Below are 17,301 nucleotides of genomic sequence, written 5' to 3' on the forward strand. Positions count from 1 at the left end.
GTGGGGTAAGGCTCTGTACTTGCCATTTGGAAAGGGGATGGGTACCGGGGCACCCTCAGTGGGGGGGGGGGGGGAAAGGGGGCAGGGGACGCCAGACTGGGGATTTAGTCCGTGGATAAGGTGGAGTTGGTGTCCAGCCAAATATCCCATATTTTTTGAAATTTATTTGGACATCCTCTATTTTGATAGATGATTTTCTCGTATGAGATTACTGTGTTTACCAACCGAACCCATCCCGAGATCGTTGGGGTTCCCGCAGCCATCCAATGAGTAGCTATTGTTTTACGTGCCAAGAACAAGGTCTCCTGTAGAAAAATGCGAGTGTGGTACGGCCACTCCTCCTCCTCCAATAGGCCAAACAGAGTTATTTTGGGGTCCATTCCAATATTAAAGGGGGATGGTAGTAGCGAGTTTATGAAGGATACAATCTCGGACCAGAATCTGTTTATCAGGGGGCAATCCCAGATTAAATGCCAAAAGTTGGCCTCTGGTTGACGTCATCTATGGCAGGAGTTAGAGGAGGAGTTGCCCATTTTATATAGTCGGCTGGGTGTAAGGTACGCTTGGTGAATAATGTATAGCTGAATCAGTTTATTGTTGACTGCGGGGGAGACTGAGAGGTGGGATTCCGATATATCTACCCAGTCCTCCGGAGATAAGGACGGGATGGCAATTTTCCATTTATCGTAAGCTGAGGGGGGGTTATGGTCGGTTTTGGCTGAAAGGAGATGTGTGTAAAGGGCCGAGATTAGACCCTTAGGTCCTTGGGATCTGAGGATGCCAATCGTGGGGAATTTGGATATGTTTGTAGAGGTAGGTGGAAATTGGGAGTTCAGGGCATGTCTCAGCTGGAAATATCTAAATAGTTGAACTTGTGGGGACTGTATTTTTTCGCGTAGTTGATTGAATGTGAGGAGGTTCCCGTCTGTATAGACGTCCCCCACCGTCACCACCCCCAACGATCTCCAGTATTGGGGATCTGGAACCGACTGCAGGGCCTTAAGGCCAGGGTTATTCCACAAGGGAAGTTCACACATCACTCCTTTGTATTGTTGGATGGCCCTAGCCTCCCTCCACACCTTTAGGGCGAGTTTGTGAAGCGGCAAAATATCGGAGGGATTGGTATGTTCTGGGAATTCCAGGAAGCTTAGAAGGTTGTTGCCTTTCACTTGTTTTGCCAGGTATTGGTCAGCGATGGGCATTTCTCGTTCCAAGAACCAGCTCCGAACATTACGCAGCTGCCCGGCTAGGTAGTATACGTGCAGGTCTGGAAGCGCCATTCCAGCTTGCTCTTTAGGTCTTTGTAGGGTCGAAAGAGCCACAATGAATTTCAGTGGTTCTGAAGGCCAAAGCAGTCCAACGAGCTACTAGATGGGGCCATTCGGGTTATAGTGGTTTACAGCTCTACAGTCTACTATATAAAGGGTCAGATTTTCTGTGTAAAGTAAAATATATATATATATATATATAATTTTTTTTTTTTTTTTACACTGGCCCTTCAACCCATTTAAGGAAAATGTATCTAATCTTGAGTAGTGGGGGGTTTATGCCTGACACAGCAGCTACACGGGGGTTTCATAGCTTTGATGCTGAGCTCAGCCTCACAGATCTGTCAACTAATGAAAGGATACCGAAAAAAAGATATATAATAACAGTATATATTTACCGGCCATCAGGCGCTCTGATATGGACTATATATGATGTCTCCCTCGTGCAGCTGCTCCATGACAGGGATACAGTTGTTCACTGGGAGTCTCGGCTTCCTCAGTTATATTAAGCGTCGCCCAGAAATTCCTGGGATGGTTTTCAAGGAACTTCCATAGTTTTGTAAGCGACGCCGAAATGTGTTCCCACGGTCATATTCCCCAGAGGTAAAGCACTGCAATGGTTTGTGTAAGAGCTAAGAACTTGTCAGAAATAATAGTGAGCTGCTGCACATCCTCCAGATGTTACATAACTGCAGTGACCCATGCCTGTACAACAGCTTTTCCCCTTTAAGTAACGTATCTGGGGAAAGTTGTCTGATGGTGCAGTAATAGCTCACACAGGAATTGTAATGCAGCTTCTTCAAACTCTTCAATAGCAAATCTGCAGCAGTAAAGGCTTTCCATGGGTCTAGGAAAGTTGGGTGATACCTCCTGCTTAAGTTATAATGGCGCCATCATGCAACTTTACCTTAAACAAATATAACAATATATGGCAGTTTAACATTTTGGCAAACATGGCTGAAGGATGATTCTTAGACTTGTCATTTCTTGGGAGAATCCTTTTTGTAAATTGCCCGTGTGCTGTGATTGGCTGTGCTGTCGTCTTGGCTTCAGATCACTCCATTACTTTCCTCCCGTCTTCTCTTATTTACTTCCTCTACCTCTTATCTGATAGATGACGGTAGGACATGTGTCCAGCAGGATAGGTGCGGTAGCCGAGGTCCTCGTCAATCTTTATATGAGCGATCATAAATCTAAAACCAGGTCTTCAGAGCTGGTAAGCAGCTAATCTCCGCCGCCCCCATCAGTGGGACCACAGGTGGGCTGGAACGATCTCTGGCATGCTCCGCCTCCATTCACTGAGCGACGATCGATCCTGTTTTAAAGCACAGGGATGATCATTACTGGGATGACTGTCAAGCGGGTGCATCTGCGCTCCCCATAATGCAGACTTCTCTTTACTCATCTTGTATTGTTCTACACTCGCATCCTTCACTGCTTGCAGATCAGAGATCCTACAGTATAATGCACTGCATTCTGCTGCGTTGCATTGTAGGAGACAGAATGTGTGAGGATGATTTTTTTGGAAAGTGCTGATAAATCTGCAGTTAAGGGCTCGTTAACATCAGCTCAGCGTCTGTAGCTTCGTTCAGAACCTCCGTTGCTCAATTCTTTCAAAAACAGGATGAAATAGCGCAGCAGGACAGAAACCAAACGACCTCATTATAGTCAATGGAGTCCATTCGGTACCAACTTGTTTCTGTCTTGGCCAGGTGGTGCCATTTACCTGCTCCTCAAAGAGAGTAAGAAAACAGGACTCCAAACGCTGATGTTAACAAGCGCTAAAAAACGGAAATTGCGGGTTCACTTGAGGCAAGTCAGCTGCAGGGGTGTCTGCAATAACCACAAGAGAACCTACTTTTTTACAGACATTGAACCAGTTGTGGGCATCAATGAGAGATTTGTGGGTTCATTCTCATGGGAGCCTGCAGGAATTTAGAATGCAGCTTTGGTTGTGATTTGTGTATAGGGCTACATTCGCCCACTGTGGATTTCGGTGGTGTTCCATGTTGAAATCTGCATATAACACCCCTCGTTTGCAGAGTTGACATTTGCACTATAAATTAACCTGCTGCTGATTTTAATCCCGCACAGCAGGTCAGTTTGTGCTGCAGATATTTTTCCACAGCTTGTGGATGACATCTTGAAATCCCATCCACATTGCTGGTACTATAAGCTGCTGCGGAGTTTCCAAAGTCAAATGTACTGCAGACGAGCCGCGGCATTACTTCCATTCTGTGAGAACTAACTCAGGCTATGTTCCCACGTGGCAGATTTTCTGCAGCTGATTTTGGTGCAGATCACGCAGGCCACATTCGCTGCGGGTGATCCGCAATGGGAAATCGGCAGCAAAAACACAACTAATTCGCATCTGAAGGGTGAGGATTGGGCCGTAGATTTTGGTGTGTATTTGCAGCAAGTTTCAAACATTAGAGACATTACACACAGTGCAGAATTAGACCGCATCTAAGTTTCCGCGTCACAATGTTATCCCTATGGGGCTTGTATTCTGCACCTGTTAAAATCAGCGTGTCTTTAATTCAAAACCGCAAGATTAGGTTCCACCGCAGAAAAGCTTTCTACAATTAAAGTCGGGGTTAAAAAACACAAGAAATTCCACAAAATATTCCATAGAACTTATTCTGCAGTAAGGCCGCTCTCACACACCGCGTCTGTAAAACGTATGTTTCAAACGTGGCATTTCACCGTGATTTCATACTGCGTTTTCAAACAGATTTTACAGCGCTCGACAGTGTTTTCTAACCCACCCTATTATGGGTGATGAGGTACGTTAAAGCTAAAACACACTAAAATAGAGCAGACAGCGTTCAAAAATCGCGGCGGTGGAAACACCAGGTCTGAACGCTAGCCTTGACAAAAATCCATATTGAGTAGCGTTAAAAACTCAGCAAAATCCGCCCTAATTGATAAAATCCACATCTGCGCTGCATCCTGCAGACAATTCCATGCAATGTGAGAAGGTCCTTTAAGACTGAAATCTGCTATCAAGATGCGCCGCATAAATTGACACGCTGCAGATTCCGCAAACGAATCGCGCTCCATATGAACAAGATTTTTTAAAATCTCATCCACAATGCTTGCACCGTAAAAGCCGCAGATTTCCCACAGCAAATTCCACTGTGGAAATTCGGCAGCATATATGGTCCGTGTGACATGCGGATTTTGATGTGGATTGGACCGACTTATTTGAAGAGGTGAAATACACTATGAAAATCCACGATAGAAATTGATGTACTGCGGACCTAATTCTGCACTTAGTCAATTTCCTCTGCGGATTTTTTCAGCAATATGTGAGTGGGGTTTCTCAAAATCCCATTGACTTTGCTACTACTGTAATGCAGTGTTGATGCTCTGCAGCCAGTTCCACTGCCGATTTGCAGAGTATCTGCCACATAGGAACGCACCCTGAAACAGGATTACCAGTGACAACTGGAGCAGCACTAGTAAGCGGAGCCCCTGTCCTGCAGATATGACACATTGTATCCTCTGTGGGTGAAAAATGTAACTTTGTATCATTCAGAGTTCTCCGGAGGGAGTGGTGACTGAGCTCTTTGATGATCTTCCTTCTTCTCCTACTTCTCCTTCTTCTGTCTCTCCACTCCACAAGGTAAAGTCTCTGCCTCTTGCGCACTGTCATGTATAATCCTCTACTCTTATCAGCTGCTAAAGAGCAGAACAATCGTCCATCAAGAGAAGTAATTCTACAATGATGACGGGTTATATTAGGTGTGCAGAGGGCTACTAATAAAGTCCACCGTCATTGTACGTGTGTCATATTCAACCGGATATCATTTCTTTACTACCCCCCCCCCCCCCCCGTGCATGGGCAGAGGTTATTGCTATATTATAGAGTCTGGAATATAGCAATAACCTCTGTCCATGATTCAGGAAGCGGTCGTACCTTGCACTGGTGTAAGAAAAGAAATGATACTTGACCCGCGGGCCATGAGTTTGATCCCCTACTTTAAAGGAACCTGTCATCACTTTTTTATATAAACCATTTGACATGATGCTATAGCTCTTGCTACTGTAACTATGTTAGACAGGTTGGGTGTAGCACAAAAATGTTTTCCTTGTCGCACATACAGTATGCCGGTCACTGCTCTAGAGTCATCTGGGCAGTCCTGAAGGCTTCCTAATTAGTCACTGGTCTAATTGTGCCTAGACTTTTTGATTAATAGCTCCCAGGGTGTTATTAGCATTAGCAGCACTGAGATCCCGCGCATGCTCTGTCCGTCTCCCTTTGACTGTCGATTACACCCATACATAGTGAATTGCGGTGAATCCACCTCAGCTTCACAGGCAAATATGTGGATGACAAGTCCTCTGATGACATTGCCATATTGTTAGCTGTGAATACCTGTCCAGTTTACGGCGCATGCGCAATACACCTGTGTAGCCGAGGTTCATACACCGTGGTTCACTACACGAGTGATACCAGCCTACAGCTATACGGAGGTGGACAGAGATGCGCGGGGTTCAGTGCGCCACTATTGCTGTAACACTTGAACCTTCTAGTTGACACTCCAGACTGGCCACTCCTGGACATTGACGCTTCTGGGTACGCGGGTTATTGATTTCCACGTCTTTTTTTCTGTTTCAGGGATCTTTAAAGAAGGAATTCCCCCCGAATATCGGTGGCAGCGACACGTGTTACTTCTGTAAGAGGCGCGTTTACGTCGTGGAGCGGCTGAGTGCTGAGGGACACTTTTTCCATAGAGAGTGTTTCAAGTGTTCGTTCTGCTCGACTGTTCTCCGTTTGGGAAATTACGTCTTCAATATGGAAGAAGGTGAGAACCATTCCTGAACTTCACTACAGTCATAGATTCTAACCACCTCAAAGGCTGAAGGAAGTTTTTGATTTTCTCTAGAGATGAGCGAACCTACTCGGCCACGCCCCTTTTTCACCTGAGCGCCGCGATTTTCGAGTACTTCCGTACTCGGGCGAAAAGATTCGGGGGGCGCCGTGGGTGAGTCGGGGTTGCAGCGGGGAGTGGGGGGGAGAGGGAGAGAGAGAGGGCTCCCCCCTGTTCCCCACTGCTACCCCCCGCTCCGCCACGCCTCCCCCCGCCCCCCGAATCTTTTCACCCGAGTACGGAAGTACTCGAAAATCGCGGTGCTCGATCGAGTAATTACTCGAAACGAGTATATTCGCTCATCTCTAATTTTCTCACTTCATTGGAGGCTGAAATGCCATCATCTTGACCTTGTCCTGCTCATACAGATGCAGTTTGATACAATGTATCAGTGCAGGTAAACTATATCAGTCTGGAGACCATGGCTCATAGACTGGAATGATTATAACAGGTCCACAGCTGTGAGAAGTATTAAGTGGGTCAGGATGGATTTTCAGCCTGCAGCTGTAAACAAGAATATTCCCATTCACTGACAGAAAGCATAGAAAACAAAGTACACTGAATGGACACTTTATTAGAGACCCCATCTAGTAGCACGTTAGACCTACCGTGTTTCCCCGAAAGTAAGACAGTGTCTTACTTTCTTTTTATCCCCAAAAGCCAGACTATGTTTTACTTTCGGGGTATGTCTTATAATAAAAAAAATCATTACTCACCTCCCCCGGCGTTCTGTCGCGCTCCGGCAGGATGTCGCTCGCTCCTCGTCCCCGGCGCAGCATTGCTTTCTGAATGCGGGGGCTTGAAATCCCCGCCTCCAGAAAGCTAATACACACGCCGTCAGCCAGTTACAGAATGGCTGTGATTGGCTGAAGGCGCACGTGGCTTCAGCCAATCACACTATTCAATGACATCATTGAATGGCTGTGATTGGCTGAAGGCGCACGTGGCTTCAGCCAATCACACCCATTCAATGATGTCATTGAATAGTGTGATTGGCTGAAGCCACGTGCGCCTTCAGCCAATCACAGCCATTCTGTAACTGGCTGACGGCGTGTGTATTAGCTTTCTGGAGGCGGGGATTTCAAGCCCCCGCATTCAGAAAGCAATGCTGCGCCGGGGACGAGGAGCGAGCGACATCCTGCCGGAGCGCGACAGAATGCCGGGGGAGGTGAGTAATGATTTTTTTTTTCTACGGTATGTCTTACTTTCGGGGTACGGCTTACATTGGCCGACCCCCCTGACACCCCCGATACGTCTTACAATCGGGGGTGTCTTACTATCGGGGAAACACGGTATGTACTGAGCTTGGTTCTGGGACTGTATTTATGTTATGAGCTTGGTCCTAGTTTTGTATTCATGTACTTGGTTCTGGGGCTTTATTTATTCACTGACCTTCTCTGGTTTGGGTATGCTGCTATCTTGCTGCTTTCTGCACAAACAGAATACCGGCAGCTTGCCTATCAGTGCAATATATATTGGGTTTTTTTTCTTATGTCAGGGGGGAGGAGGGACTAAAATAAACTCAGCACAGGGTGCCACTGACCTAAGTCCAGCACTGGATCTAAAAAATAAGAGAATCAGCGGACTAGCGCTCCAATCTACAGGATTCCTTCAAGGAGGTGGCTATAGGATAATGTGTAAGTATGTAGAAATATATGGGATAGGACTTACCTGGTGTGGAACGCTTGTCAAATGGCAGGCGTCCACACCGTCAGTCCGGAGAGGCTTGATAGAGTATCCAGAAGAGCAAGATCCCTACTCCTTAGGGGGAGTGTCTGGGGAAGAACCCGCAGGTAGGAGGACCTTGGTCAAGAACATAGTAGACCAAGTAGAAAAGAACCCCGTGCTTCTCTGCACTTAGGATAGTGTGAACGATACAGGTCTAGTGAAGGGTATGACTTACTTAGTTAATGAGCCCTATAACCACACAGGACTCCTCTCAATCCAGGGACAACCTTAGTAAGCCAGAGGGAGTCCTGGGAGATTTCAACTGGATTGAGAGGAGTCCTGTGTGGTTATAGGGCTCATCAACGAAGTAAGTCATACCCTTCACTAGACCTGTATAGTTCACACCATCCTAAGTGCAGAGAAGCGCGGGGTTCTTATCTGCTTTGTCTACCTTGATCTACAAAATGAGCCTGCAAGAATAAAAGACATACCATTGCCCCTCTGTACCCTGCAATCACATATAGTCAGAGAAATCTAGATATCTGTTGAGGGATCCAGGTGGGCTTAGCTGTCGGTAGAATCTTCCTGTATGTAAAGCCCCTTTTATATAACCTGATTCTCGTACAAACTGCTTGTTAGATCTAGCGGTTGCACGATAATTGTGCTGTGTGAAGGCATGCAGTGAAAGATAAATCGCTGATTGGATCTTTCATGCAGACCATAAAATCATCGCTGGTCTGCCGCCAACGTTCAGTTTAAACAGGCAGTTGTTCTTCTGTGAACTGCCTGTTTACTGTGAATGGATGCGGGCGGCTGGAACGATCCTGGACTGTTCCGACTCCATTCCCTAGCGATGATCCTCCTGTGTAAAAGCACAGGAACGATTACAGCTGGGACGGCTGTAAGAGTAAAAGAGGCTTAAGAGAACTCCGCTGGTAATAGTTATATATTAGAGAACCAAGTCGCTCTCCTAGAGGGGAGCTGTGCTGGGCATACAGTGTCTGAAAGTATCATATCCCTTTCCTTTACAGGTAAATTTTACTGCCAGCCGCACTTCATGCACTCGTTCTCAAATGGTAAACAACGCAAACGCAGAACGGATTCGAAAACCCAGGTGAGAGGAAAAAAATGGTGTATATTATAGCAGCTTAAGCTATAGAGGAGAATGAAGCACATAAAGGATATCCCATCTGATAAGGTGATAGCATGTCATTAGGATACACCATCACATTATGATCTACGGGGTTCTAACCTATTGTTTCATTGCTGCAGCCCCTTCACTGTTTGCCCCTGCACAGCAGCACCCGGCTATGGAAGGAACTGCAGTCGGCCCCATTCTATTACATGGGGTGTGCTCTACTTCCATGCAGGGTTGGGCGACTCAGGGCACCACTGTGCAAGGAAAGACTCCAAGGGGCTGCAGAGCTGAATCAGTGCTGCAGCCCCTCCATTCTCAGGAACAGTGGAGGTCCCAGACATCGATTTATCACAGTGACTCTGCCGAGATGAATGTGGCGCATCATTAGGGCCCATTCACACGGGAATTTTTACAGACCAAAATTACATACCGGTTGGCCTATTACTCTGCAACAATATTTTGGTGCACCTCTAGCCGACCCGCTTTTCCACTAAGCCAATCCCAATAGTTAATTGAGACACAAAAAGTATCTAAAATGCATTTAGCGCTATTTTGTCTAGGAAAGCGTCAAAGCGAATAGCGGAAGCCAGATGGATCCCATTACAGTAAATCAGATTCGCTCTGCGCCATTCTTTTCTGTCCTAGAACAGATCCGTTTCAGCCAGGAATTCCGTTTTCTTGCTCCCATAACGAAGCAGAAAACCATAATCCATAAACAGCGATGTGAACGAATGAGAAGCCTGTAGAACATACATGGTTACAATGTATCAACATAAACATCTTAGTTGTATCTCTTTTTTTGAGGCTTGTTGTTGTTGTTTTCGTCTTGTGTCGCCACTGACTCTCGCCTCTGTCTTGCAGGATCCGGATAAAACTTGGAAAAAGGAAGAAGCCATAACTGCAGAGGTCACTACGGACAGTCCCTATAGCGGCAGTTCAGAGGACAGCTCCCCAGGTATCATGGCTTCCTTATTTAGGAAAACGCTAAGCTGGCCTCTAGCGGTGACAAGGGACGTCCTTGCCTTCCCCAGCCGCTTGTCTAACTGGACGCGAGGCGTGGTGCGAGACACCAGACGCCATATCAGGGACAATCAGCAACAGTATTCTGACCTGTACGAGCTGCTGAGTGTGAGCGTGCCATTGCTGTGTGCACTTTACGAGGTATTAACCCTCATGGTCCAAGAAACGGGGCCTTCCCTAGAGTTCTTAGCTGAGCAAGTGCAAGACATGTTTTGGCACAAGCACAGTTAGCAGTGAGTGGCTTCCAGAGAAGTTAGTGGTCGTGGGGTGTCATACGTGTGTCCCACACCCCCATGTAGATTTCAGAAATTGTTAATTGAAGGAAATGCTTTAGATTTGCACTTTTTGTATGCAAAAGTCCAATATTTCAGGTTTACAGTTTATACTCGTTTTGTGCCAATGTAAGGCAAATTCTTTTTGATGGGGCGGCTCCCCATAAGAACCAGCAGAAAAACGATCCCCTCTGTTTCTTATATTCCCTATTATACATTTCTCATCTTCCATCCTTCTCCTTGGTGATTGATCATTCATTACCTCCTAACAATCTGCACGGGCCAGTGACTTCCTATTTATCTAATTTCATCACTGAGGCATCAGGTAACACATTGCCTGATACCTCAGTGACAACTCTAGCAGCCTGTACTCTGATACTTTGGTATAGTATCCCTGTTCAGGGCGTTTTTATGAGTGCAGTTGTACTAATTTATCTGGAGGCAAACATTCTTTAATCTCCTAAAGGCGGGATCTGGAAGATGGTTCACTCACTTCAAGTAGCAAATAAAAAGGAGTCGATTTTAATGGCCAGATTGCGTTGTGAATACTCCGTAGACGACATCTGGGAAAATTGTGCAACTTTTTGTTGCAACATAGCTATGCCAGGAATTAAAAAATTTGCTTTAGATTTTAAGTAAATTTTCAGAAAGAGAAGTTTAAAAAAACATATTTACTTAATATCCTCAATTTTTACTTTTTTTATCTGTCATAAAAATGTCAAATGGAAAATTTTGTTCCAAACATTTCTAATTGCCTAATATAGAAAAAAAAAAAACACTGAATGGTCATTTTATTAGAGACCCCCATCTAGTAGCGTGTTGGCCCTCTTCTGGTCTTCAGAGCTGCAGCAACTCATTATGGTATCCATCCACTGTATGAGAGGTCCCAGTGTGTGCCAAATAAACCATCCCCGCCCCATTACTACACCTTCACCAGCCTGACAGGAAGGGGTCAGCGATTCATGCTGCTTGTGCCAAATATTGATCTCCCATCAGCACGGAGCAAGAGAAATCTGTACCAAGCAATGTTTTCCACTGCTCGGTGATACAATTTTGTGCTCCTTTATTCCCTGGAGTCTCATCTTTGTGTCTCTTAGACACAATGGTGCTGGAACTGGTCGTCTGCTGTTATAGCCCATCCGTGCGATGGAATGGCGAGTTGTGCGTTCAGATACATTAGTTGTAGCTGCAGCGTTGTATTTTGCTGCTCTCCAGTGTGCAGCGCCTGTGGGCCGGAACAATTCCTGACATCCTCCTCCGACCCCTTTCGGTGAGGAGTTGTTTCTGTCCACTGAATCCCCTTTCGCTTGAAGCTTTCCTCGATCGCGCCATTCTCTGTATACTCTCCACACCATTATGTGAGAAAACTCCACACGGATGGCAGTGAAATCCTGGCGCCAGCTAGTCTCGCACCGATGACTCGGTCTGTAATGTGGATTCACACTGAAACTGAAACCGGGATCATTTCTATACAGGGAATCGCCAATCGTGAGAGGGCCGGGGGGTCTAATAAAGGGGCCAGTCAGTGTAAAACTAATATTTCAATGAATCATTCCTATTATTTAAAGACACAGTCCATTTTCACTTTGTAAATAGCAAAAAAAGAAAAATTGTAAAAACTAAAATCTGAGAGTTCAGACATTTTCAAACATTTAAACCAGAATATGCGTCATCTTCAGAAGTCGCACAATCTGCAATCTGGAAGGAAAAAAGGAGAAAGCCACAACATTTCTGACTCTTTTGACACATTTCCCCTCTGCTGGTTCTATATTGACCTGCTGTGCCAATTACTGCAAAGTCACTTTTTTACAGTTTTTTTTTACACACTAATTTGATACTTTTTAGATTTTTTTAGAAAATATTGTTAACTTGTGATTTTAATAATGTTTTTTATCTTCTATTTGCTACAACGTTCAGTTTGTTCCGCTGATTCTATTAATATTCTGTGCAATAGAAATGGGATTTCCTGAAATTTTGCTTATGAAACAAACACATTTCAATTTTACCAAAACCAAGAGAATTTCAAAGCAAAAATTAAGCAAAATGTTCTGAAGTTTCCATGTAACACGCTGTAAGGCGGCGCTGGGGCGGATGTGCCTCTCCAGCCGTGTATTTTGTAGATGCTCATTTTTCAGATTACACACAAATTCTGGGATATTGTTTGGTTTTGGTTGTAGGACGACTTTTGAAGATACTTTCCACCTGAAAGCAAAAAACATTTCAATTATGTTTTTGCTTATCTTGTTACATCCTGTTTTATACTCCAATCACACCCACAGCTGCATCCGGAAATGTATCGCTGCTTAGACTCGATCAGTACTGTTTGGTTGGAGACTGAAATCCCGTAAGGCTCACTTTTCTGCACTGCTGCAAAATGTGCTGTACGGTATAACCCCATCAGGACATGTTCTATAGTGAACGCCAACCTGTGGCTGTAGGCTGCCAGCAAATTCTGGGAGTTAGTTTGCCAACGAGCAGCCAACCCACCGGTTTACTTCCCTGCTGCTGATCACGTGCCGCCTACCCACATGACTGTTGCGGACAGTCACTGGCTTTAGTGGTCTTGTGCCACTGGAACCAGTGATTGGCTACAGTGGGTCACATGACTAGACACCATGTCATCAGCTACAAGGTAGTTAACCGTAGAGCAGTAGGGACCATGGAGCAGCGATGATGGAGCAGTAAGGGTTAAACGGAGGAGTAAAGACTCATTCACATCACTGTTAGATTTTTGATTTTCCAGTTCCGCCATATGAACAGGAAAATGGAAAGCCGTTTCCCTGCAGGGGAAATGTAGTATTACAGGATGGCAGAAGGGCCCGTAGCATGGGAACCTCTCATGGGTCATGGAGGAGTCCCGAGCGACGGACCCCACTGTATAAAATCCATATGTCCTAATAGGGCCTTTGACCAGAGGTTGTGCTCTTGGCATCAACCACTTTACGGTCCTCCAACCCTCAACATAAATCAGCGGAATTTATTAACGCAGCTTTAGGTGTGATTGGAGTATAAGATAAGATCTTGGTTAGAATTGCACAATAATGCTCAACATTGAACCTACAATTTGATACAAACCAACATTTCTTTACTTCTTGTGGGTTTTTTGGAAGAGTCCCAACCATTACAAAGAGGGAAAAAAATAGCGAAATCATACATTTCTGCCAAAAATATACTTTTTACACACATTTCAAAGATGTGATTATTTGAGAAGGAGGCGGGGAGGGGATGTGTAGTTAAGAGATCCTACATGCTCAGAATCTTCTGATGTGTTGAAAATTCTCTTTGCATTTTGATATTTTGATTTCTGGTTTCTCGATGTTTTTTGGATTTTTTTCCTGCTGTTTTTCCAACTTCTCCTCTTCTCTCTCTTCCTGTCTTTCCTCCTTCAGTTCATTCTCACATTCCACTTCTACGCCCACTTGTTGGCTGAACTACTGACAGGTGATTCTCCCGCTTGCCAATTTCTGAAGTTTTGTAACTAATATTTCAAAAATCGTTTTGTTTTTATTCCGTTTAACCTGAATTTTTTCGCCTTCACAGCTAACGAGATTTCACCCTCCTAACCTTGTTTGTCGTAACTGTGAGGGACCTTTCACGCGGAACGGAATTACGCCGCAGGACGCGGCCGTATCCGCAGCTGCGGAACTCCACGCCAAAATCTGCAGGTCTGACTGTGAATTTTGATGCAGAATCGCAGGCAGGTTTTACGCCATTTTAAATTCTGCATCGAAATCCGTTGGTCGCCGGCAGGTTCTGAATTTACCGCGGTTCGCGGTCCGTCGCGCGGCCTGTTCCGTCTTGCGTAAAAGGTCCCTTGTGGAGCAATTTGTGTTTGTCTGCTGCGCCCGCGTTGCCTGTGTAATCAGTCGCTCACTTGCCTGCACATTGTTCGCTACTAATAACGCTGCTTTTAAAGTGTCGAAAAAAAAAAAATCTCATAAAACACAAAGAATTTACAGATCGTAATCCGAGGTTTATGGGGCTCGGGCTGGGACTGAGGTTTAAGACGGGCGTTTTATTAGAGGGCTGAGGGCACGTAGCTGTGCGAGATGATACGATAGAACGCGCTGCCGCTGCCAAGTCTTCATCGTTACAGACGCAACAAATGCTTTTTGAGAAACGTTACTAGAATGTCATTTTCCATTTTTTATGTAATTTTCTAATTGCAAATTTGCCATTTTTGGCCACAGTGCGGTGACTGTCCATGCTAGCCTCCATCACTTTTTCCAAAGTGGGCGAGGCCTAGCACTAAGGGGTGTGGCCACCCACAGCTCATCAGATTTACTATAATTTACGACAGAATTATAACTAAAATTGATGCCAGCTCTTACCTGGCATAGATTTCAGTCTGGCGCCGGGGATGCTGCCCGACGCAGCATATGTATTAGGAGTTTTGCACCTCTTAAGGATGCTTTCACGCGGGACGGAATATTCTGCAGCACGCTGCAGTATATTACGCTGTCAAGATCCGCAGGTGTAAATGTGGGTTTTGACACAGAATTACCAGCAGAATTCTGCCATTTTCAATTCCACATCAAAATCCGCAAGTTAAACAACGGGATTTTGGTGCCGCTTTTTCTGCACAGCGAATATTCTGCAGCGTCCTGCAGAGTATTCCGTCCCACGGGAAAGCACCCTAATACATTTGTAAGACTGACACTGGCATACGTAAAACACTGGCACACGCGTTAAATGTGTCTCTTTGTGTTTTAATTTCTCACTTCTTTTAAGATCTCTGCTTGCTGTCAGTAAATAGCAATATGTGTTCTAACAGACTCTCACTCACACAGCTGTAGTGTGTTACAATGTGCCAGTGTAGGAAAGAGCTATCAGCCTGGAGAGAGGTTTGTGCTGCCGCTCTCAGTGCAGAGATGATTGGCTACAATATTGTCTTGTCAGCTTTGTTACATTGTATCAGTGCAGGGAACATCACAGCATCCCAAGTACTTGCTCTGTCCTGGATTTCAGGATGATAGTTCTTACCTATAATCTTCAGCAATGAGAAATATTAGGTCAGGATGGGTCTTTGGAGAAATTAAGTTCTGCCTCCGACCCCACAGCTCCAGATACCCTTTAGTGGCCTGGGATGGTATTGCAGGCACGTACTTCCCAATGAAGTGAATTGGAGCTGTGCCTACAATACCATGCCGATTTGTAGTGCGTACAGAGTGGGGTGTGAACACACTGGCTCCAGCAAATGGCTGATCAGCAGGGGTCCCGGGCGTCAGAACCCTACGGATCAGTTAGTGATGATCCTGCAATTAGGTCATCAATCATTTAGAGCTGGAAAGCCCCTTTTAACTATTATTCAGGAATCTCCCCATAGTGGTGGCTGTCAGAATTGCATCATATACCTGTATGGCTTGGAGACAAGCAGTGGTTTTGGAGCTGTGTAGTAGTAAAACAGATTTCCAGTAGAGATGAGCAAGCGTACTCGGAAAAGCACTACTCGCTCGAGCTCGACCAACCCTTGGAGTAATTGATAATTATAACATATAATATTGTAACGCTCAAGAATGGTGTCCAGGCCCCTCTTGAACTCTTTTATTGAATTTGCCATCACCACATCCTCAGGAGCGAGTTCCATAGTCTCACTGCTCTTACAGTAAAGAACCCCCTTTACTATACAGTGTTACGTCAGCAGAAATGCAGTCCAAAGCTCTCACTCACGACCTGAACCTCTGCAAGGTTCAGGTAGTCGGCTCAAGGTTGCCTTCCATCCTTCCGAGGTCGGTAAAATGAGCACCCAGCTTGGTGGAGGGTAATAAATAAATTACCTGAAAGCGCTGCGGAATAAGTTGGGGCTATACAAATACCAAGATTTATTTTATTTAAAAGATACAGAGAGAACAATTGGGTCATCTGGAAGAGTATAGAACAGGTTACACTGCAACACTCTGAGCTCGTATTAATGCGAGTGATGCCTGGGATCTCAGTCACCATAACGCAAGCCGTAATGTCATGGCCATAATAACCAATCGGCAAATGGCTAGGGAGGATTTCCATTAATCCCAGCCTGATCATACGTCTCACAACCCAAAATACTGGCATCATAATTCCCTCTAATGCTGTTCACTTGAGTCATTGGATCCACGGTTTAGAATGCGCTTTGTGACAGTAACATGGGCCCAAAATAATGGCTCATTTATACTCTTGTGAATTCCACAAAGTGGATCCTATTAAAAAGAGGTTGTCCAGTAACTGGACAATCCCTGCAAGTGTCAGATCCACATAGAAGAAAATCCAATGCGGACTGGACACAAATATAAGCCTTGTGAATGAGGCCCAAGTGAGAAATGTAACTAAAGTCAACAGCTCCTAATCTTTTGACTATGCAAGACTTCCTAAAACATTTCTCTCCAGATGAACCTTTGCCCCCCCCCCCCCCCAAAAAAAAAAAGGCCAAGCAGACAAGGTCATTGTAGTGATAAACATCAGACTCCTAGATGAAAAAATAAAAAAACTTAAAAGCAATTTATAACTCAGGTTAAGGGCGGACACTTGCGATTTTTTTCCATGCGATGCGACAGCGATGATTATGAAACCAACGATTTTCAATGGTTTCACACTCATTTGCGATGTTTCAACAGAGCTTCGCATCGTAGAGAAGAAATCTGCGATATCGCTCAGTGTTCTCAATGGGGCCAGCAGCAGCAGCACTAGCACTGCTGCCGGCCCCACTGAAAGCAGGGGATTTGTGGCAACCCCCGCAGCATGAGTTTTAGGGGAAGGGCTTGAAATATAAGCCCTTCCATGAAAATCATCCATAGCTGGTGAAAAAAAAACAAAAAAAATCTTTACTCACCTCTCCGCCGCTCAGACGCTTCCTCCGGCTGGCTCCCCTGCACTGCTGTCCAGCACTTTTAGCAGGCGCCTCCTGAAAGGGCTGTGCTGATTGGCTGAGCGCTCAGCCAATTACAGGCAGCGCTTAGCTATTCATCAATAAACAGCTGTGGCAGAAGTCCGCGATATACTCCATGTTTTCAGTGGGGCTAGCGCTGCTGCCGCTGGCCCCATGGAAAACACTGGCGATATCGCTGCGGTTTTTTTGCGCTGCG

General features: G+C 45.3%; 1 protein-coding gene across 3 annotated transcripts in view; it reads left to right on the forward strand.

Moving 5' to 3' along the window:
* The window catches only part of MICAL2 (microtubule associated monooxygenase, calponin and LIM domain containing 2), a 229,108-nt gene that overhangs the window by 129,324 nt on the left and 82,483 nt on the right, over window positions 1-17,301 (forward strand). The window contains exons 23-28 of one of the 3 annotated variants that reach the window (XM_066583557.1): window positions 2,383-2,484; window positions 4,810-4,896; window positions 5,893-6,079; window positions 8,845-8,927; window positions 9,813-9,906; window positions 13,633-13,684. In XM_066583557.1, coding sequence (XP_066439654.1) covers window positions 2,383-2,484; window positions 4,810-4,896; window positions 5,893-6,079; window positions 8,845-8,927; window positions 9,813-9,906; window positions 13,633-13,673 — 594 coding nt within the window. In that variant the 3' untranslated portion in view covers window positions 13,674-13,684. The remainder of the gene's footprint in view (window positions 1-2,382; window positions 2,485-4,809; window positions 4,897-5,892; window positions 6,080-8,844; window positions 8,928-9,812; window positions 9,907-13,632; window positions 13,685-17,301) is intronic. The other 2 variants (XM_066583555.1, XM_066583556.1) reach the window with 2 other exon arrangements.

The sequence above is a fragment of the Eleutherodactylus coqui genome, chromosome 11, assembly GCF_035609145.1.
Source record: "Eleutherodactylus coqui strain aEleCoq1 chromosome 11, aEleCoq1.hap1, whole genome shotgun sequence".
NCBI lineage: Eukaryota > Metazoa > Chordata > Amphibia > Anura > Eleutherodactylidae > Eleutherodactylus > Eleutherodactylus coqui.